This window comes from Symphalangus syndactylus, chromosome 16 (assembly GCF_028878055.3).
Source record: "Symphalangus syndactylus isolate Jambi chromosome 16, NHGRI_mSymSyn1-v2.1_pri, whole genome shotgun sequence".
Taxonomy (NCBI): domain Eukaryota; kingdom Metazoa; phylum Chordata; class Mammalia; order Primates; family Hylobatidae; genus Symphalangus; species Symphalangus syndactylus.
Window position 1 is genome coordinate 15,992,200 of NC_072438.2, and position 22,932 is coordinate 16,015,131.

The following is a 22,932-nucleotide window of genomic DNA, read 5'->3' on the forward strand; positions in this document are numbered from 1 at the left end:
CAGCCCACTGCAACCTTTGCCTCCCGAGTTCAAGTGATTCTCCTGCCTCAACCTCCCAAGTAGCTGAGACTACTGGCACCCACCATCATGCCCAGCTAATTTTTGTATTTTTTAGTAGAGATGTGGTTTCACCATGTTGGCTAGGCTGGTCTCAAACTCCTGACCTCAGGTGATCCACCGGCCTCAGCCTCCCAAAGTGCTGGGATTATAGATGTGAGCCACTGTTCCCAGCCAATTTATTTTATTTATTTACTACTTTTTCTATTTGTCTCATCTGTTCTGTTTTCTTTTATTCTTTCTTTCCTCCCTTTGTTTTTGGTATTAATTATATATTGTTATTTATTTTTCTTCTCCATCAGCTTATGTTTTAGTATTATTCTTTTAGTGGTTACCCTCAGCATTTCAAAATGTATCTAGTAATTATTTAAATTTACTTTAGCTTTTTTACCGTGTCCCGATTAATGCAAAAATTTTTCAGTAGTTTAATTTCATTTATTCTCTTTTTACTTTTTTTATTTATTTTTGTTATATATTACTCCTACGTAGAATAAATCTTATAAGTCACTGTTATTTTAAACAATCGTATCTTTTTCATCTACCCATATCTTTACATGTTCTTGTGCTATTCATTCTTTCTTACTCTGTGGCTCTGATTTCCTTTTGCCTTAAGAACTGTGGGGTTTTTGTAGTGAGAATTTTCTGGTGATTAATTTTCTCATATTTCTTTTTATGCAAACAATTTTTTAACCTTCATTAAATTTTTTTCTTCCCATTGGATTCTGAATTTTAGGTAGCCAGGCATTTTGCTCTTTTGGCTCTTTAAAGATCTCATTCCATTGTCTTCTGCCTCTCATAGTTTCTGTCCAGAAATCAGTCGTAATTGTCGTTGTTTTTCTCCCTCACTCCCCCTGAAATAGATGTGTTGTTTTATCTCTGACTGCTTTTGTAATTTCCTATTTATCCTTGAGTTTTGGCAGTTTCACTATAATGTGCCTAGATATGGTTTTATTTGTTTTTGTCCTGCTTGTTTTTATTTATTTTTTTTTGAGCTTCTCAAACTTGTGTAGTTATGTCTTTTTATCAGACTTAGAAAATTCTTGAACATTATTTCTTCAAATATTTCATTCTGTTCTATTTTTCTTTCCTCTCCTTCTAGAAATTCAGACTTTTTGGCTCTCTCTCTCACATCTTTCAAAAATCCTGTATCAGTTTTAAAAATGTGTGTTTCTGTTTGGATTTTCTGTTGACCTTTTAGTTCACTAATCCTGTATTCTACTGTGTCCCATCTTCTGTTAAATCTATTCAATGATTTCTTAATTTCATTTATTGTATTTTGCAGTTCTAGAATATCCATTTTATTATTTTAAAAAGAGATTCTGGTTCTCTGTTGAAATAGCCCATCTTCACATCCATTTTCTTTATTTTTCCTATGTTTTAAAAAATATATAGATCATAATTATTTTGAAGACCTTGAGGTTTTTTGTTTGTTTGTTTTGCTGCTAACACCAATATTTGGATCATCTCTTTGCCTGCTCCTATTGACTATTTTGTTTATTGGTTAACAGTCGCATTTTTCCGCTTCTTCATGTCTAGGAATTTCAAAGACTTTTATGTTGAACATTGTGTATGTTATGAAGATTCCTGATTATTGTCTTTCTCCAAAGAATGTTGAGTGAATTTTATTCTGACAGATAGTTGCATGATCAGCAGATCATCTTATTCTTGTGTAGGCCTATTTAAGTTTTGCCCTCAGACCTAGTAGGGCTTGATATTACTACTAAGGTGTGGCCCTTGCTCTTAGGGCATGGCCTGTCAGTGATATCAGCTGAGTTCCACAGCATTCACCAAGTCCTCTCCATTTTGGCTTTGCCAGAACTCTGCCATCTTCTCAGAAGTGTGTGACCTGTGACATCTCATCACCAATTAACTTCCAAGCTGCTGTTCTTTGCAAGGCTTAGAGTCTTCTACTGTGTCACATAGCTTATGATTCAGCCAAGGACCCAAGGGACATTTCTAGGACAGTATTTGGGCTTTTATTCTCTGCAACTCTCTCTTCCCTGTTACTTTGTCCCACAAACCCCAGCAGTCTGAGCATCCCTAAACTCCAAGTTCTATTTCTCCATCTAGCAGGACCACCACTTTCAGCTTGGGCTCTATTTTCAGCACCTTTGTTTGGAAAATGTTTCAGAGAGAAACCTAGGGAAAATGTGGAGCCTGCCTTGTTGTGCATGCTTTTTATTAAGGATTGTGGCCCTGTACCAGTCATCTTCCAATGCCTGCAAAGCATTACTTGTATATATTCTCCCCAGATTCTATAGTTTTCCAATACCAGTGAGTAGGAGTGTGGAAATCTGAGGAGTTGAATGCTGAGCTGAGACTTTGAAGGTTAGAAAAGAGCAGCAAGGAAGAGCATTCCAGGTAGAGGGAAAAGCAAGTGGCCAGGCCTTGAGGCAGGACAGAGGCTGGCTCATTGGAAAAACAGAAAGTAGCCAGCATGGCTGGATTCCAATGGAAGGAGGGTTGTAGTGTGAAATGAGGTTGGAGAAGCTGTCACAAGGCAGGTTGCAGAAGGTTTGCAGGCCCTTGTTTGGATCTTTTCTAGATGTGGTAGGAAGCCATCAGAGGGTTTTGAGCAGAATAATGTGACCCAGTTTATCCTGTGAAAAGATCTGTCTGCTCCAAGAACAATGGTTCGGGTGGATTGAAGGAGAACAGTTGAGAGGAGTTGGTGGCTGGATAGCCAAGAGGTGACACTGGGGTTGAGGAATTTGCAGTGAAAACTGGAGCTGGAGTCCATGGGACTTGGTGATGGACCGGAAGTCACCAACACCTGATGTGTTACTCTTTGACCTAAACCCCTCTGTGGCTTCCTACTGCACTGGGCATGAGATCCAAACTTCCTACAGTGAGCAGTGTTCTGGCCCCTGAGACCCTCGGGAGCTTCCACTGTTGCTGCTTATACCCCCAGCCTCCACACTCCATGCTGCCACCTCTGCCCTCATTCTTCACCTTCTTCATCCACCCCTCCCTGAACCCAGCTTTCTCCTCTAGGTCTCCTGTTGGGGGGCATCTGTTCTGGAAAGCTTGCCCCCACCCCCAGGCTGGGTTCTGTGCAGAGACAAGTCAGAGCCGACTCATGTGTGTCTTCTCCCAACTCATGTGTGTCTCCTCCCAACTCTGCCTTCAATGATACCATTTTGGTAGCTTGCAGTCAGTCATGGTGGGAATATTCACACCATGGAAACTGGCAAATGCTACCAATTGGTACTGTCCCCCCAACTCAGAATGTGGTTGTTGTACAGTTGCCATCCCCCAACTGGATGATGTCTCTGTTCAGTGCCCCCTTCAGGTTGTCACAGCCTCCTGGCTTCCCTTTATCAGGCTGTATTGAATGTTGAACTACCTGCCTGTCATTCTCCACACCAGCCTGAGCTCCTGGAGGGCAGTGTCACCACTGCCCATCTCAGGCCAGCGTACACCCTGCACACATGCTCATGATGTCTGCTAGACAGCAGGAGACTCTCTGGGCAGCTCACAGGGCTGCTGTGTGGGGTGGTCCCATGGGACAGCAGGCTGGCCCCACCCGCACAGCCATTCTCTTTAGAGGATACTTGGGTGCTCTCTGAGGACCCATGGGACAAAGCTCTGGTCCAAGTCACTGCCAGAGGAGGGAGGCAGAGGAGGCAGGCAGAGGAGGCAATGTACTTCCCAGAAAGGTCAAGTTGTTTTGAAGTCTTGAAGCTGAATTTTACGGGACCATTCGGAGCACCCATCTGTTCTTAACAGGGCCCAGCCTGTGCATCTCAGGCCCATGTGGTGTATATTTCTATTAATTAAAAAAAAAATCTTCTGGTATTGTATATTTTATTATGAGAGATGCCCCAGCAGCCCTGGAGTCACCTGAATTGTTCCTTCTCCTCCTCTTCTCCCTCGTCTCTCTTTCCCAAGCAGGGTAGCTTGGGTTCCCCCTCCTACCTACCCCTGCTAGGTCAGGATAAGTTTTGGGGGCCTTACAATTCCCAGGGAAGCTGCCTTAAAGGAAAAGAGAGCTGCCATCGCAAGGGGGAAGGGCATTTGAGAACCGTCTGAGTTTCTGGGCTCCTAAATCTTCACAAACGGAACTTTTAGCAGTGCTGTTCCCTTCTAAGGCCGCCTTAGCAGCATGAACCAAGAGCTTAAAGATGCTCATGTCGGGCTGGGCGTGGTGGCTCATGCCTGTAATCCCAGCACTTTGGGAGGCTGAGGCGGGTGGATCACCTGAGGTCAGGAGTTCAAGACTAACCTGACCAACATGGAGAAACCCCATCTCTACTAAAAGTACAAAATTAGCCGGGTGTGGTGGCACATATCTGTAATCTCAGCTACTCGGGAGGCTGAGGCAGGAGAATCGCTTGAACCTGGGAGGTGGAGGTTGCGGTGAGCCGAGATCATGCCATTGCACTCCAGCCTGGTCAACAAAAGCGAAACTCCATCTCAAAAAAAAAAAAAAGATGCTCACTTTGTTGACCCGGAAATACCCCCCGATGGTCTCAGGGAAAGCATCAGAGGTATGTCCAAGTATTTATGTACAAGGGCCTTTGTCACAGTTCCAATTATAACAGCAAGATGTTAGAATAATCTGAGTGTTCAGCACGGCCCCAGGAGGCTGCGTATATACTAATAACAGCATTTTCAACAGTATTTGGTAACATGGAAAAACGCCCAGGACATTTTGTTAAGGGGGAAAAGCAGAAAACAAAAGAAATATATCATATTTTAAATTTTATGTAGAAAAATATGTTAGTATATATGTTTATGTATGCTTGTGTGTATGTATGTATGTGAGTTATTTTAAAAAATAAGAATTTAGACTTCAAAACCATTTGGGGGCAGTAGCACCTCTCCCATTTTGCCACACTTCCCACAATGCAAAGCCAGCCTGTTCTCTCTCACTGTCCTCCCTCCCAGAAATTCCCTTTGGCATCTGAATGAAACCCGCTAATCTCACGTTAGATCCAAGAAGAGTGACAGGCAATTGTGTATTCATTTAAGAAAAGTGCCTGTGGGAGATATAGTATCTTCTGTTTTATATAAATATATTATGCTTTAGCATCATAAGCATCTCATAATTTGATTGGAACATTCTATTTCACTCATCACACTGTTTCAGTATAACAGTGACTGGCATCTATTACAGCAGATTCTGGAATGCCACCCCACTGCACATATTTTTGAAGCTAATATTCCAGGTTGTTATTCTGGGGCTCTCCAGGACCTCCCCAACGCCCCCCTCCAGAAACCAAGCAGAACCACCCACTCCCATACATGCACATGTCGAGGGGCTTAGCAGGAAGTCTGCAGAAAATCTATGGATAATAAAGCTTCTGCAGGATAATTGGATTGGGAGTGATTTCTGCTACCTTATCTTCTAAAACTGTTTTACTGTAAGAGAAATGTAAGCGGGGGAAAAAAAAAAGCCAAAAAAAAAAAAAAAACACTAAGGAGTGGGGAAACAAGTACAGTTTGTTGGCTGAGGCAAATTGCTTGGAAGATAACCTAAACATTTCATTCAAATCTGTGCTTTCTGCAGCTCCAGGACTCAGAGGCCGAGGTTACTGAGGAGGATCCCAGGGTGCGCGCCCAGCAGCTCCATCACCGGGTGCTGACCCTGCAGTGCCAGCTCAGGGACCAGGCTGCTGCCCACCAGGCGTCTCTGGACGAGGCCACCCGCCTCCAGGAGGAGCTCCAGGCCAAGGTGTGGGAAGTGCTTTCTTTCCCCTCTTGTCAGCCAGGGCTCCCACACCCAGGGCGTTTTGGAAGTGAACAAGGATTTGCTGAGATCTCCCTGACCCAGCCAGTTGGGAGTAGGTACTGGATTTTTAAAGTATAGGACAGTACCAGAAAAAAAAACGCAGGCTCTATGATTCCGTCACTGTTAAATTTAAAAAATGCACATATGTGGTTTCTTCAAAAAGTCAAGCAGGTTTACAGTGTCATATAAATAAAAGTCAAAGCCCTTCCTCTGTTGGAAGGAAGTGGGTGTGACTATGACACAGTGGTGCAGATGCAAACCTATACAGTTACCAGAATTGCATGGAACTTAACACGCAGACGCACACATGTAAAACTGGAGAGGTCTGAAAAAGATCAGTGAATTGTGGCCATTTCAATTCCTGGTTGTGACATGACACTATAGTTTTGCAAAATATTCCCACTGGGGGAAACCGGGCAAAATGTACAAGGTTCACTCCAGCCCAGGCGACAGAGCAAGACCCTGTCTCTAAGAAACATGTACAAGAGGGCTCTCTGTATTATTTCTTACAACTGTCTGCAAATCTAAATCATCTAAAATATAAAAGCTTTCCTTCTCCTCAACCTCAACATTTTCTGACTTCCAATATTTTTTCAACTCTATCTCCCCACTTTCTGAATGTGTGTCTATGTGTACATGTTTGAAATTATACTGTACAAAACTATTCTGCTTTTCATTTTCTCATTTAACTAAGAATCTTGTTGTATTTCATATCAACACATGCAAAGTGACCTCATTCCTTTAAAATCGTGTGTTAATTATGCCATCATGAGGCCAAATCATAACTTATTTAATCAAGTTTTTTGTTTGTGGAAATTCAAGTTGTTTCCGTTTCTTTGCATTACAAACACAGCTCCAGTGAACATTTTTCTCTTTCTCTCGGCAGACACTTCTGCTGTATATCTAAATGGCAAATTTCTAGCAAAAGAAAGGATACATAAATCATTAACTGTGATAGGTAATGGCAAGTAACCCTCCAAAATTATAGCATCATTTATACTCCCGCCAAGAAGAAACGAGTCTACTCATTTGCCCATAACTTGTTATCCTGAATGTTAGCAACTTTACAACTTTTGGACAAGTCGATGGATGAAAAATACAGCCTCAGCATTACGGTATACTTTCTAGCTCTTCTCCCATGTGTTCTTTGTAAGATCAAAGCATGTTATATGTAGAGTTTTGCGTTCATTTGTCCATGTGGCTGCATAGTCTTCATACGTTTGATTGTTTGACTGTGTAGTAATCTATGATTGTTTGTCTATGATTGTTTGTGTAGTAATCTATTGGGTGGATGTGGTTTCCTTAGCTATTCCCCAATTGTTGCATCTAGAGCTATTTCTATGAACTTACACATAACTGTTTATATATAACAGTTCAGAGAACTGGGACTACTGGCTCCAAAGGTGGGAATATTGTTGATTCTTAACTATATATCACAAATTGCTTTCCAAAGTAGTGGTATCCACTTCCATGCCCCCAGCAATAAATGAGTGTGTCTTGTTCACCGTGTCTTCAACCAACACAAGGGCTAGTATTGCTTTTTTCTCTTATCTGTCACTGGCCTGTGGGGAGGGCGTGTGTGTGGAAAGTTCAGTTACACATGAATTAGACTTTAAGTAGATTTCAAATTATTTTCATTCTTTTTTCTTTCTGCTCAGTTTCAATATTTCCTTCGAATCTCTCTTCCAGCTAAATAATACTCTTTGGATGAATCTAATTTACTCTTAAACTCACTTTAGTTCTTAATTTCAGTTAGTCTATTTTGCAGGTCGAGAATTTCCCTATGATTCTTTTTTGTAGTTCTCAGTTTTATGATGAAATTTTTGTAATGTAATTCCTGAACATCTCAATTGCAGTTGCTTTAAAGAGGAAGAGTGTCTCTGATAACTTCATTTTATGTTCTCACCAGCAGTGTAGGAAGGTTCCAACTTCTCATCCTCACTAACATTTGCTACTAGCTGTCTTTTTTATCATAGACATCCTAGTTAGTGAGAGATTGTCTCTCATTGGTTTTGAGTTGTATTTTCTGATGACTAATAATGTGGAACATCTTTTCACGTGCTTGTGGGTCATTTGTATGTCTTATTTGAAGAAGAGTTTATTCAGATTCTTCCCATTTTTCTAATAGGGTTAATTGACTCTCTTTTTGTTGAGTTGTGAGATTTCCTTTTATGTTCTAGATAGAAGTCCTTTCTTAGATACATGATTTGCAAATATTTCCTCCAATTCTGTAGGTTATCTTTTTAATTTCTTCTTGTTCACTTTTTGATTGCAAATGCCCAATACTTATCTCACTGTGGCATATTTATGTTATTTCCTAAACTGAAGCAGACAGAAGGTTTAATCCAAGCCTGCATATATGATTGAGTGCCTTTTGAATATAAGACAGTCTGCTTAAAGCTGGAATTTTACTCTTTGAATATATTAGGAATGGTGTGCCAAAACAGATAAATGGAAATATGCATTGAAATCTTGTTTGTAAAACAAAGAAACAGAACTAATATAAATTTCCATAAACAAGGAACTGGTTAAATCAATTTTGTTTTGACTTTGTAATTAAATAATATGCAAGATTTTAAAAGAATGAGGTCAGTTTCTATGTGTTAATGTGACAATAACATCAAAAGTTTTGTATCACATACAAACTGATCTCATTCTTTTAAAATCTTGCATATTATTTAATTATGAAGCAAGATACAAGACCTTTTGCACGGTATAATTTCATATACACACATTCTGATCCATATGGGTATGTTGGTCAGAAGAGGTTGGGGGTGAGGAAGAGGCTTGTGGCTTTTTATTTGACTGACTACAAAGGGACTGAGAGAGTTAGAAGAACTCAGACGACACCTGTTTTGTTGTATCTTACAGGTCCAGAAATCAGACAGGACTCGGCTAGGCCGTTCCGCCCTCCAGGGGATCAGTGGGCATGACTTAGTGGTATCCAGCTGGATGCCAGGCTTGGCTGGGGGGTCCCCGGTGGCCTCACTCACGTCCTGGCCCCTCTACAGGATGGCGGAAGGCAGCTCCCACTGGTGCCTTCCCACTTTTCTGTCATGTCTCACGGTGTCCCCAGCGAGCACTTGGAATTCTTAAATCCTGGCTCAGAAACAGAAGAGACCCAAAGTGGAAGCTGCCAGTCCTCTTCAAGGCCGGGCCCACAAAGGCCCCAGGGCCACTTCCACTGCGTTCTATGAGTCAAGGCATCTCAGGCCAGCCCAGATCTGAGGGAAGGGGATAGGAACCCCCTCCATGGGGAGCAGTCTCAAAGAATCTGTGTCCAGCTTTCGTCTGCGCCTAATAGTAACATCAGTTTATTGATCACTGACAGGTGCCAGGGCTTGTTCTAAGCACTTTACATGAATGGGTTTACTGAATCCTCACTACAGTTCTCACCAGCGGATGGGCACTCATATGAGCCCCCTTCACAGATGAGAAGACTGAGGCAGAGAGAGTGTCTTGCACAAGATCTCAGTTCTAGCTACTGGCTGAGCCGGGATTAGGACCCCTGCTGTCTGGCTCAGGAACTTGTATGTTTATCACAAGACCAGAAAACTGCCGGGCTGCTTGGAGACTCAGAAGAGGGCTTGGAGCTGGCCGCAGCCACTGCAGCTGGGCAGAGCTGATTCTTCTTTTTTTTTTCCCGAGACGGAGTTTCGCTTTGTCGCCCAGGCTGGAGTGCAGTGGCGCAATCTCGGCTCACTGCAAGCTCTGCCACTCGGGTTTACGCCATTCTCCTGCCTCAGCCTCCTGAGTAGCTGGGACTACAGGTGCCCACCAACACGCCCGGCTAATTTTTTTTCTGTATTATTTTAGTAGAGATGGGGTTTCACCGTGTTAGCCAGGATGGTCTCGATCTCCTGACCTCGTGATCCGCCCGCCTCGGCCTCCCAAAGTGCTGGGATTACAGGCGTGAGCCACTGCGCCCAGCTGAGCTGATTCTTGAATATTCAGAGCATCTGTCCTCCCCTGATCCTGCCAGGCAGGTGGTGGGAAAGGCCCCTGTTCCCGGCACTGAGTCCCCGTGAGGGTAAAGAGGGCAGGAAACCGCCAGCTGCTCTGAGCCCGGCTTGCCTGGGGAAGCTCTGGACAGTGGTAAGTGACAGTGCAGTATTGTCAAAAATGTCGCTTTTATTTCAGCTTGAAGAACTTCAGAAAAAGCAACATGAAGCAAAGTTGGCGGTGACTCCCCTGAAGGTAATGTGTTCATAAAATCAATATGAAATGCCTCTTTCAAAACAAAAGAGAGTTTAGTATTTTTCCTATTAGACACGTAATCCACTTGTATTGTGTAAAAGTCTGGATAGGGCCAGGCATGGTGGCTCACACCTGTAATCCCAGCACTTTGGGAGGCTGAGGCGGGTGGATTGCTTGCGCTCAGGAGTTTGAGACTGGCCTGGGCAACATGGCAAAATCCCATCTCTACAGAAAATACAAAAATTAGCCAGGCATGGTGGCATGCTTCTATAGTCCCAGTTACTTGGGAGGGCTGTGGTGGGAGGATTGCTTGAACCCAGGAGGTCAAGGCTGCAGTGAGCCGAGATCACGTCACTGCTCTCCAGCTTGGGCAACAGAGTAAGACCCTGACTCAAAACAAAACAAAAAAAAAACCGCAAAGAAGAATGAAGGAGACAGAAAGCAGCAGCTCCTGCTTGCACATGGCAGTTCCATGTCTTTTCCTCCAGTACGTTTCCCATGTGTTTGACAGCCTACGATGCCTGTACGTTTGCCTCCTGCTGTACGTTCGTACGTTCGCACTCCATGGGGTGACCTAGGAGGTGGGTCCCAGCCTTTGAGGCTGCACTGTTCATGCTGGGGTGAAGCGCGAGAGGCCTTCGTCCACAAAATCACCACCCCTGCGCTCTATGCTCAAGCCCCTTCCTTTCTATCGCTCTCTCTTTTGTATCATTAATTGTATACAAACACTGTGATGTCCTTTTTTTTTTTTTTTTTTTTGAGACAGAGTGTCACTCTGTCAGCCAGGCTGGAGTGCAATGGTATGATCTTGGCTCACTGCAACCTCTGCCTCCCGGGTTCAAGTGATTCTCCTGTCTCAGCCTCCCAAATAGCTGGGATTACAGGCACGCACCACCACACCCGGCTAATTTTTGTATTTTTAGTAGAGACAGTGTTTCGCCATGTTGGCCAGGGTGGTCTCAAACTCCTGACCTCAGGTGATCCACCCCCCTTGGCCTCCCAAAGTGCTGAGATTTCAGACGTGAGCCACCATATCCGGCTGATTTACAGGTTTTCTCAGAAAGGTTTTCTCCACATATCTAGACATTTATGTTTAAGATCAATTCCTGGAAATGTCATTACTCGCCCATGGGGTTTAATATGTTCTTTGCTAGCAGGACACAGAATTTGGTTAAGGTAACACGTTTCATCTCAAACATGGGTCTGGATCTGGGGAGCAGCTGGGGCTCTGCTCTTTCTCTCTGGCCTCAGGGCAGAGTGGAGAGGGAGGTGCCCTGGACTGGGCATCAGCAGAACCTGGTTATGCCCTGGACTCCCGCCGACCTGCAGAGTCATCCTCCCTCTGGGGCCGCAGTTTCGTCAGCCGTCAAATCAGAAACATGAGCCACACAGTTCCTAAAGTTACTTCCCACCCCACATTTCCATGTCTGTCTGAGCCTCGAGTTGGCGCCTGTAAAATAAAAATCGTCATAATTCCTGCCGAGCCCCTGCAGACGTGGTAGCTGGGAAGGTGCAGAGCAGACCCTGAGGCTCCCACAGTGCAAGGCTTCCCTTCCTCCCCCCTCTCATCGTCATCATTTGCTGTGGAGCATTTCTTTAAATGGAGACCGCAATCCCTTTTAAAGTGCTATCGAAATGTGAGATAAGGATAGAAACACGACACTCGGTAGGTGCCTGCCTGCACCGTCTCCTTTTATCCTGGTGTCCATGACAACCCCCATTGTACAGATGGGCAAGTCGAGGTGCAGAGAGGAGCTTGCTTACAGAGCTGGTCCGTGGTGGGGCCCGAATCCACGCTTTTAACCCCTGCTGCCTTGGGCCTAGACCCCATGGAAGGGGCAGTGCAGAACCCCTGGGGGTTTGTGGCCGTCTGCTCTGAAAGCAGCCTGGCTTCTGGGGGCAGGGAGGCGTCGCAGGGAGGAGGCTGCTCCGCTGAGCTGAGGCAGAGCTGGAGATGGTGAGCAGGGGCCTCAGCTGACCCTCTGGCCCCCAGCCCCCCAGCTCAGCCATGCAGCCTTGGTGGGAGCTCGGCATCCATGGCCTCCCTCCCTTTCAGGCCAAGATAGCTTCCCTGGTCCAGAAGTGCCGGGAGAGGAACCGCCTGATCACCCACCTGCTGCAGGAGCTGCACAGACATGGGCTGGGGAACCTCCTGCTCTCCGAGCTGGCACAGAACATGCTCAACGACGTGGCACTGGCTGAGTACGCGGCCGCCTTCCTGGCTCCGGAAGTCCCAGAGGTAAAGTCCCAGAGATGGCCCTGTCTCTGCTTCCTATGGGAGTGTGGGCGCGTCCCTTGCATGCCCCTGCCTGACTGGAACAGCCCCTCCTTTCCTCCCTCCCTCCATCCACAGACACTACCCAAGAAGACACCCCCTGGCTTTTCCTCTGTGCCCGTGCCCATGCCCTGGGTGGGCATGGGAAGATGCATCTGGCAATCCTTACCCTTTACACTGCTCAGGAAATGGTGCAGGGCACAGATGTAAACAGTGATTGTAATTCAGCGTCATACAAGCTTCATTGCGTGTGTGTCAGAAGACGGGTCTTTTGTGCCGGGACCTGTGCACTGGCCACTTCTTCTGGCAGGTTGCTTCGGTCGCTCCATGACCTCCTGTCCATCTTTCAAGGTACAGGTGTGACCTTGCCCAGGCAGCCTGCTCTGAGCCCCGCAGACCAGAGAGTTAGCCACAGCCTTCCCTCTGCTCCATTGCACGTGGCCCCACGTGACAGGGCATGAGCAGGGAGCTCTCCCGCTGTTGCAGGAGTTTGTGGGCCCCTCTCCAATGGGCCCAGAGCCACTCCATAGCCATCTTTGTCTTCCCAGTGCCTGGCTCTGAGAATCTGCCACAAACCTGGAAGAATGTTTGTTGAATGAATGAAATAATGAACCAAATGAATGAGAATCTCCTCTCCCAGTGGTCAACAAAAGAGGAAACTGAGGCCAGAGAGGTTAGGAGATGTGCTCCGGGTCACACAGGCAGTGCACGTGGGGACAAGTGCCAGCTCTCCTGACTACAGTCAGCACCCACGGTGCCCAGCCGTGCCTGCCCACACACATACTTGCAGCCCCGTTCCCGGGGACAAGCCAGCAACGCCCCCGCCAGACTAGCTCCGCTCCTTATGTGCACGGGCGAGACCAGCTCCCACAGTAAACACAGCTGGGGCTGTTTTCCACGGTCCCTCCAGGCTCTGCCTATAGGGCTTGCTCTCAGCCCCTTGGCACCAAGTCTGAGTCTCCCTCTGCAGCTCTGCCCAGCCTGGTCTCTGCAAGGCCAACCTCCTCTGACCCTTCCTTTCCCTCACAGCCTTGAGAGGTCCCCTGTGGTCCAAATCATTGCACAGCAGAGATGGAGGCCTGGAGGCCAAGAGGCATGTTCAAGGCCATTTGTTGACTCGATTCATAGGCAGAACTTGAATCCAGAGCCCCAGACTCCCAGTCTGTTGCTCTTCTCTTTGCCCGAGGGGTACAAGACTCCTTCAGAACTAGAATAAGGGTGAGAAAAGAGAGCAGAATTTTGTCAAAGTGCCTGCATAGTCCTTGGGATCCACTAGGGGCCAGATATCTGGGGGTTAAGTGAGATAAAATTGAAAGCAGGCCGGGCACAGTGGCTCATACCTGTAATCCCAGCACTTTGGGAGGCTGGGGTGGGCAGATCACAAGGTCAAGAGATTGAGACCATCCTGGCCAACATGGTGAAACCCCATCTCTACTAAAAATACAAAAATTAGCTGGGCATGGTGGTGCGTGCCTGTAGTCCCAGCTACTCAGGAGGCTGAGGCAGGAGAATCTCTTGAACCCGGGAAGTGGAGGTTGCAGTGAGCCGAGATCGCACCACTGCACTCCAGCCTGGCAACAGAGCAAGACTCCGTCAAAAAAAAAAAAAAATGGAAAGCAGAGTTCCAGGTTGTGAAAGTATCAAATAGCAAATGCAGCAGGTGTCACCCTGGAAGGCCGGCTGGCTGGCTGCTGAGGGGACATCATAGCAGCGGCCCACCTTCCAAGGGCTGCTCCTCACTCTCACAGGCCCTGGAACTAGAATTGAAATGTTCACTGTGGTTGGATAGGCTGACTTACAATGACCAAACTCACAGAGAATGATGTATACAATGGAATATTAATTTTTAAATTTCCTGCGAGAAATAGAACTATTACACAGGTTGAAGTATCTGATGAATGGATGAAAAATTGTCAGCATATTCTCTCCTTATAGTTGAGTTATCTGGAAAATCAAATTTTTTCATTCATTTCTTCATCTGTCACTTGAGAGGCCAGAATGAGAGCAGGGAGAGTTATTATAATAACGTCATCGGACAGATTCATTCATCTCCTATAAGGATGTGCTTCTGGGCCCGGACATGCTTCCGTGGACCAGGGTGTCCCTGCCAGACCTTTTGAAAGTGAAAAAAAAAAAATTGTGATATGTTTCAGAAATTCAGAGAGCTCCAGGCTGGCTGCAGTGTGGTCCGCAGGGGAGGAGACGGGGGAGGCTGGGCTGATGGGAGGCCACAGGCACCTGTACCCCGGCAGGGTGTCTGCATCTTGGTTCTTAGTGGAGAGCAGGGTGGGAGTGGCATTGGCCACTCCTCCTACCGGTAGCCGGGCAGGAAGCGGGTGTAGTGCTGCTTGCTTGATGGACAGTAAGTCTCGCTTCAGAGGACACAGATGGAATTCCCGATGGAGGCCTTTGGGCTCTGGCTAGGAGCCCAGGGGGACTGCCAGGATGGCTGGGGAGACTCTGATGAGCTGGGGGTGAGAAGTGCCAGAGCAGCAAGGGACAGGTCCTGGGAACTTCAGCCAGGCAGTGGAGGGCTGATGTACCTACCTTCTAGGAACACCCCTGGAGGGTCCTGGGCTCCTGTTGCCCACAGTGTCCTGAGACGCTCCCATTCTCTGGCCCCTGCCTTTGGGTAGGAGGCATGGGCTGGGCTAGGGTCCTGACCGAACAGGCTGCCTTCATTTATCCAGCCAAGCCATGGCGGCCCAGGCTCACGCTGCCGTCCCCCTCGCACACTCTCCATGGATCTGCTTACTCCACCCTCCCAGCATCCTGCTGCAAAGCTCCACGGAGGACCCTGAGCCTCAGCACGTCCCAGGGCTGTTGAGGGGGTGGGGGCTGGGCCTCGGGCTGGGGCCCCTAAGCTCAACCCTTTCAGGAGGAGGTGGCGTGGCCTGGTGCCCATGCAGGCAGCAGTCGGTGACCACCTCCCCTCCCTGCACGTGACTGAGTCTTTGTATTTCCATTTTCTTTTCTGCTCCTGGTTTGGGTGCGTGGTGGAAATTGAGCCTCAGTTCGTTCGGCCCCAGTGCACTTTCTGCAGGCTGTGGTGATAGGCTGGGGGCCACGGGTCCTGGCGCCACCGTCGGTGCTGGCATCTGCTGTTGTGCCATCCGGGTCACTAGTCTCCATGGGTCACCCTTGTTTCTGCCCTGGCTTCCTTCCTCCTGCTCTGCTGGTTCTTTCCAGCTCAGGTGCCTGTTCTGGAGATGGAGGGAATCCCACGAGGTCAGCCTGGCCACGGCAGAGGTCACTCTTCCTTCTGCTGAGAACACGGGTCTTGCCGCCTCCCTGATGTTAGCTGGAGATGGGCCGTCAGGGCAGGCAGGCTCCTGCTGTTCTCAGATTCCTAAAACCTGTCTGGAGTTCTTAATTCCACCTTGTCCCCTGGACGCCTTGAGTGAGCAGGGCTCAGGGCACCTTCTTGGGCCTGTTTTGCTTCCTCTCCTATGCCCCCCTGACCCCTAGCCCCAGCAGACCTTTTTTTTTTTTTCCTGTGTTTTGCCTGGACCTAGGCTGCTGATATTCACAAGCATGAAATGAGACACTTTTGCTATTTGTATTCGGTTACATCGTCCCCTTTCCCCATCCCTGAGACCTTGGAGGCAGAGGTCCAGGTACCAAAGGAGAGGAGAAGAGGGTTGCCGGGGCTCACCTGGGACACAGCACTGGCTAAGATGGCAGCTGGCTCTCCTGCCCACCCCTAGGGTCTGGCCTGTGGTCCACTCCACAGATGGAAGGTCCCGTCAGAGAACAGAGAACTCCTGAGCTTCCTGTGCTCCTAGCTGGGTGGTTTCCTGTCCTCTCCCTGGGCACGGAGATTCACCTGCAGATGATGACACCCTGATTCTAAATAATGACCCATCTCATGAACTTGGCACTTGCCCTTCACCTACCTAAGCCACCTGTTGTCTTAGGCCAGGTGGGGGCTGCTGTACCCTATGGGGCTCTGTGAGGTTTGAATTAGACTAAAGACCCCATGTCAAATGCCTGGCACAGCACCTGTCACACACAGGCACCCAACAGCTTTTGGGGCACCTTCAAGCAAAACGTCAGTTTTGCTCCCCTGGGAGCAGCCAGGGGCCTTGGGTACACTAGCAGGGGAGAGTCATCCAGTCGGGGCAAAGAGGTAGGTGACCTAGTAAGGAAGATGCTCATTTGACCTCCTCTTGCTCTGCTGTTTCCTCCTCCTGCCACCTCCTGCTTTCCTCTGGGTATTTGTCAACGAGATCTAGTTGCAGGCCTTTGGAAATGGAATCTGGTCTAAAAAAGGAGCAGTCATACTCAGACAATTGAAGAATTGTCCCTCAAAGCCCTGAACTCCCCCAGTTCATTAAATCAGCAATCCCCAAGCCTGGGCCTCCAAGGATCCAGGCAATTATTTTCTCTTTAACTCCTGTCTTTTATGAAACTTGGAATATTCCCCTAAAAGTTTGCATGGGGAGAGAGGCAGGGCTCAGGAGAGTGTAGCACAAGGCTTCATCTGTCCCTTACTCTGTGTCACTGGCATTCAGTGGACGTTCCTTCTCATGTCATTCTGGTGGACCCCTACAAAGGACATATTGGTACTGTATTTCCATTCCGCAGATGGAGAGGGTGAGGCTCAGAGAATTCAATTGACTTGGCATGGAATCAGTGAGTGGCAGAGGCAGGACCCAACTTGAGAAAGCCCGGCGGCTCTGCAGCCACTCCAGGCCAATGTGGTAGTTGAGGGGCTGGAAGAGACAAGGGTCCTTGCAACCCAACCACATACCGAATGCAGGGCCACCCAGAAGTCAGTTGAGTGTGCTTGAGGCTACTCTGCCGGTGTATCCTCTACGAAGGCAAACAAAACCTCAGTCTCGCATTGAAGGAGCCTCTATCTAATGAGGACACACCTGACTCTAAACCCAGGGGCAATAAAAGGCATTCATTCAAAGCCCTGGAAATAAGCAGAGAGGAGAGAGAGAGGGATTGGAGGATATGCTTTCTGGAGTAGGAAGCACTCAGACCAGGCCTCGAAGGACAGAAAGCAGGATTTAACAGCTGGAAGGATGGAGTGAAGGTCTCAAGGCTGCAAGACCTGCATGGGCACAGGCACGGGGGTGGGAGAGTCCAGGGTGCTTGAAGACACAACACTGTTGAAAGGGTGACAGCAAAGTGCTCTAAGAGCGCCGTTCAGGAGCAGGCATTGTGCCTGGTACCGAAGCCTCCCAGGAGTGCTGGTGTGATCCGGTCACTACCAGAAGACGGCTGAGCCATAACCCATGCCCCAGAGTATTAGGCCTTCCACCAGTCAATCCAGGTTAGAGGGGACCCTCATAGAGCCCAGGTGTCACTGCAGCATAGGAGGCGCTGTGTGAGAGGCAAGTGGCTGAACTCTGCCAGGTGGAGTCAGGGAAGACTTCACAGAGGAGGCAACATTTGAATTGGGCCTTGACATCTAAGTAGAAGTTCACCAGTGACAGAGAGAGTGGGCAGAGCCCTTCCAGACATGGAGATGGCCTCCTATACCTGGAGGAAGAGCGTGAGCAGGGTGTTGGAAGTGGAGACAGGAAAGACAGTTATCAAAACAGCGCGGCACACAGGCCCCTGCCCCGTCAGAAACACCCAAGAGGAAGCGGGATCCAGGCTGCTGGTCTGGAAACAACTCTAACCCGCCTTGAAGATCCAGCAGTTGCTCTTGCTCAACCACTTGGGGGCCGTGGGCCAACCAATTGAGTGATCATTGCCATCTCACTTCTCACCTGCCCCGTGCAGTGCGGAACCAGGAGGACACTGGTCTGTGCGGCGGTGCAGGTGGTGCACTCAGATTCAAGCCCGACCTGAATTCCTGGGTGATTGAATCAGGGGCTTCAGGGGAGACATCAGAGCACCGGATGTCCTCATTAAAATATTTTTTAATAGCAGTTTCTAAAGCACTTTTATTACTGTCTCCATTTGGAGATTTAATTTGAGAAAAGGAAATGGAATCATTTTTTTGTGCCCATGTTTCCTAAGAGCAAAACCAATTCCTGTTTTCCTTTGAGCGTCCTGGAGAGAAGAGGAGGGAGGTCTTCATGCACACAGGCAGGGCTGGTCCTACACAGAATGCAGTTTTTTTCGGGGAGGGGTGATGGCCCTGCTTGGTCCAATTGCAGTCCTCTGTGCAAGGCTGTCCCTCCAGAGCCATGCAGAATAACTGCCAAGATGTCTTTTCTTGCAGACAAGCCACCACCCGGACGTCAAGTCTGAGATGACGGCAGCTTTAAGAGGTCAGTGTGATTTTTGATCAGGAAAAGTCTGTGTGCTCAGAAAAAGTCCAGGCCAGCAGGACGCTGTGACAGGTGGGCCAGGGGGGAGATGCCCACTGTCGCGTTCATGCTACTAAAAGGAATGGGACCCACTTCTCCCTCCCCCTTTCCTATGTGGCATTGCCTTCTTATTTCACAATGAGAGAACACAACTGGAAAAATACAAACATTCAAATTCCTCAGTGCTAGAGTTTCACTCCTGGAAACTCATCCTAAGTAGATAATTCTGTATGTGGAAAGACTCTGTGGACAGGCATGTTCCTGCCAGTGCATCTATAATAGTGAAAAATTAGAGGGAAACCTCAGTATTGTTAATGAACCTATATAATCAGTGAAATACAACATAGTCATTAAAATGGTACTGAGAAACGCCATGCAACAGCATGGGAATTACCGTGTTCTACTAAGTTTAAAACTGTTAGGATATGGGCCAGGCACAGTGGCTCACGCCTGTAATCCCAGCACTTTGGGGGGCCAAGGCAGGTGGATCACGAGGTCAAGAGATGGAGACCATCCTGGTCAACATGGTGAAACCCCATCTCTACTAAAAATACAAAAATTAGCTGGGCGTGGTGGCACATGCCTGTAGTCCCAGCTACTCGGGAGGCTGAGGCAGGAGAATGGCTGGAACCCGGGAGGGAGAGGTTGCAGTGAACCGAGATCGCACCACTGTACCCCAGCCTAGCGAAACAGCGAGACTCCATCAAAAAAAAAAAAAAAAAAAAGAAAAAAGAAAACACACACACACAACTCTTAGGATATGGAATGTTTCATATAATTATAACTGTATAATTCGATGTGCACGTCTGGGTCTGATCTGCAACTTAAGCTAGGACAGCAACTAAACTACTAGCCGTGGTTACTCAGAGAGTTGGTAACATGAGTGCTTTTTTTTAATTCCGCTGTTTTTATTATTTATTTATTTATTTATTTTTGAGATGGAGTCTTGCTCTGTCGCCCACGCTGGAGTGCATCGGTATGATCTCAGCTCACTGCAACCTCCGTCTCCTCAGTTCAAGCAATTCTCCTGCCTCAGCCTCTTGAGTAGCTGAGATTACAGGCACCCACTATCATGTCTGGCTAATTTTTGTATTTTTGTAGACACAGAGTTTCTCCATGTTGGCCAGTCTGGTCTTGAACTCCTGACCTCATGTGATCTGCCTGCCTTGGCCTCTCAAAGTGCTGGGATTACAGGCGTGAGCCACTGCACCCAGCCTATTTTTATTATTAGGAAGAAAATGAAGCTGCTACCTGACCAGACAGAATTTTCCTGGGCCTTGTTTTACTCTTTTTTATTTCAATAGTTTTGGGGGAACAGGTGGTATTTGATTGGGCCTTGTTGAAGCGCAGCTTACTACCCTCAGTGTGGGGGTGGGATGGGGCTCCTAAGGATTTGTTTAGTGTTGTGTTCGGATCAGGTGCTTGATAAAAACGTGTAGAATGTGTGGATGGTGTTACCTTTAAGACCGAGCTGCTACTGAGATCTGTTCATCTAGTGGTTCTTATTATTAGATTCTATTCTTGCCAGCTGTGTGGTCTTAGATGAGTTCATTAACCTCTCTGAGCCATACACTCTTTTAAGAGGAAGGTAATATGAACTTCCTCTGGAGTGTCTGGCCCCTGGCACATAGCAGGATGTCAGGACAGGAGCAGAGAAACATGTTCTCAGTCTTTGACGCCTCAGGATGGGCCTGTCCTTCTCTGCCTTGGCCTTCTGTCCCTACAGCCTGACTTGGTGCCTGTTCTCACAGTTGGAGAGGCGCAGATCCTAGCTGGTCTGCTTCTGCCACTAATTTTCTCTCTGTGGCCCCAGGCAAGTCTCCTTCCCTCTCTTGCTCAGCTTCATCCCGTTTCAAAGAAGGAAACGCGCTAGACTGATTGGGTTATTTTTTTGTTGGACATTTCTGGAGGGCTGCCACGTGCCAGATCCCGCACAGGTGTTGCTGGGCTTACGAAGCTAAGCCAGCTTGCAAAGGTGATGGTCCCTGCATGGAATGAGCTTGCAGCCAGATAGGGAAAGGTGAGGTAGGCAGGCAGGCAGTTTTCTGGGATGCCCCAAGATCATGACAGCACCATCAGAGGCGTATGGGTGAGGTCCTTGGAGAGCTCAAAGGCATCTGAGAGGACCTCTGCCCCGGGGCATGGAAACTGGGAATGATCTGGGAATGGCTAGAGAGTGAAGAAGGTTATGACAGGGCTCAGACACTTGTAGACTTTTCACCTAGGTTCCTGGGTGGAGGCTTGACTGAGAATTTTCCCTTCCAGCTCAGACATACCTCTTGAATCCTGAAATGGACAGTGTCCTCCAAAGCTCATTGTCTTCAGAGTCCCGGCCTGTTCCCGAGCCGGAGTGGCCAGCACAGACAGCCCAGCTGGATTCTCTGAAGGTGAGAAGGCACCTGTCACCTCATTTCCTAAATGAACTTTGTTATTGAAAGTACAACACATTTACAGCTTAGCAAATTATCCAAGCGGTATACACCCAGAAAGCCACCACCAGGTCAAGAAATAGAACACAACCGACTCCAGAACAGCCCCCCGGTTTCACCCTCAGTCTCCTTCTATGATCTAATTTTAATGTTTGTTTCTGGTCAAATCATGTGTCCTAGGTCTGGTGACATTTTTTTTTTTGAGATGGAGTCTTGCTCTGTTGCCCAGGCTGGAGTGCAGTGGCACGATCTCGGCTCACTGCAACCTCTGCCTCCTGGTTTCAAGGGATTTTCCTGCCTCAGCCTCCTGAGTATCTGGGATTATAGGCGCCCACCACCAACATGCCCGGCTAATTTTTGTATTTTTAGTAGAGATGGGGTTTCGCTCTGTTGGCCAGGCTGGTCTCCAGCTCCTGACCTCGTGATCCGCCCACCTCGACCTCCCAAAGTGCTGGGATTACAGGCATGAGCCACCACACCCGGCTGGTCTGGCGACTTTTAGTGGATGTTGGACATCATGTATGAAACCTTGATGACACAATTTGAGGCCTGACAGTATCTCCATCCACAGAGGACTTCTTCTGTTCTGCTCAGGGCAGGCCATCTTCCTCACATCAGGGCTGAGTCGAAGAGGAGTTCCAGTGCTCAGGAGGTCTGCTGCATTTCCGGTTCACGCTCACTCCTAGGGCATAAAAGCCTGTCGAGTATCTGAGAGCCCTTTCCCCTGTCGGCCCCAAGAGGCTGCTCAGAGCTCTCCTTCGCTTTTCACCCTCTCAGCTGGCTCCTTCCTGCACAGACCCTGCCTTCACCTCGAGGGGAAATAGGTCCTCAAGTGCCCTGCTCGCTTTTCTTGGCTTCTGTTCTGTTTTCAATTTTGGTCTCACAAGTCCTCATGGCCTTGGTAGCTCTCAGATGGCTTCAGACAAATGTTCTGTTACGTTTCCCCCCAGCTTTTCTAGTTGCACATACTGCAGGTTTGGTCCCAAAGACCCTAATCAGTCATTGCCAGAGCAGCACTCCCCTCTGTCTTCCCAGAGAAAACTTACTTTACTTATGAGCTTTGGGGTCTGGCAGATCTGAGTTCAAGTCCCAGCCCTACCCCTTTTTAGTTCTGTGTGATGCTGGGCAGGTACTTCATCTGCCTGCACGTAACTGTCAGCTGTGAAAGGCGGCTGCCTGCCTCCTACTGTTAAGAGGAGAAATCAGGCAGGTAGAGCTGAGTGTGTGCCTGGCACACCAGAGGTGCTCACAGTAAAAAGGAGAAAGCAGCCATTACTCAGAAGGAAAACTGCTCTTACTCATTTTATTTCAGCCGATTGTAATTTTTCTCCCTTCTTTTATCCCCATGGCTTCTTTCCTGTCTCCATGATTACTTTAATTTATTTTATCTAGAAGATAAAAGAGACAACAATATTTACCTCTCAGGCTTGTTGTGACAATTCAATGAAATCATGCATATGAAGTATTTATTATAGTGCCTGGAATCAAAAATAGAGGAGGTATTAAAAAAAGATAGCTATTGTTATTGACCTTAAACTTTTTTTTCTGATGGGTAAACTTCATTTTAAATGACTTCTTATCTAGTAATAAAAACAAAGCTTTGATCATTCCTAGGATAATTACCTCTGATTTTTTATTTTGATCTACCTCATCAGCAACAGGTAGAAGATATTCTAGGCAGGCTGGGCGCAGTGGCTCACGCCTGTAATCCCAGCACTTCGAGGGGCCGAGGGTGGATCACTTGCGGTCAGAAGTTTGAGACTAGCTGGCCAACATGGTGAAGCCCCGTCTCTACTAAAAATATAAAAATTAGCTGGGTATGGTGGTACATGCCTGTAGTCTCAGCTACTCGGGAGGCTGAGGCAGGAGAATTGCTTGAACCTGGGAGGCAGAGGTTGCAGTGAGCCAAGATCGTGTCTCTGCACTCCAGCCTGGGCAACAGAGTGAGACTCCATCTCAAAAAAAAAA

General features: G+C 47.7%; 1 protein-coding gene across 2 annotated transcripts in view; it reads left to right on the forward strand.

The window, feature by feature from the left end:
* Positions 1 to 22,932, forward strand: part of C16H4orf50 (chromosome 16 C4orf50 homolog) — a 129,996-nt gene that overhangs the window by 39,008 nt on the left and 68,056 nt on the right. For both annotated transcript variants that reach the window (XM_055245430.2, XM_063619720.1), the window contains 5 exons: positions 5,570 to 5,734; positions 9,932 to 9,988; positions 12,045 to 12,227; positions 18,448 to 18,496; positions 20,801 to 20,922. In XM_055245430.2, coding sequence (XP_055101405.1) covers positions 5,570 to 5,734; positions 9,932 to 9,988; positions 12,045 to 12,227; positions 18,448 to 18,496; positions 20,801 to 20,922 — 576 coding nt within the window. The remainder of the gene's footprint in view (positions 1 to 5,569; positions 5,735 to 9,931; positions 9,989 to 12,044; positions 12,228 to 18,447; positions 18,497 to 20,800; positions 20,923 to 22,932) is intronic.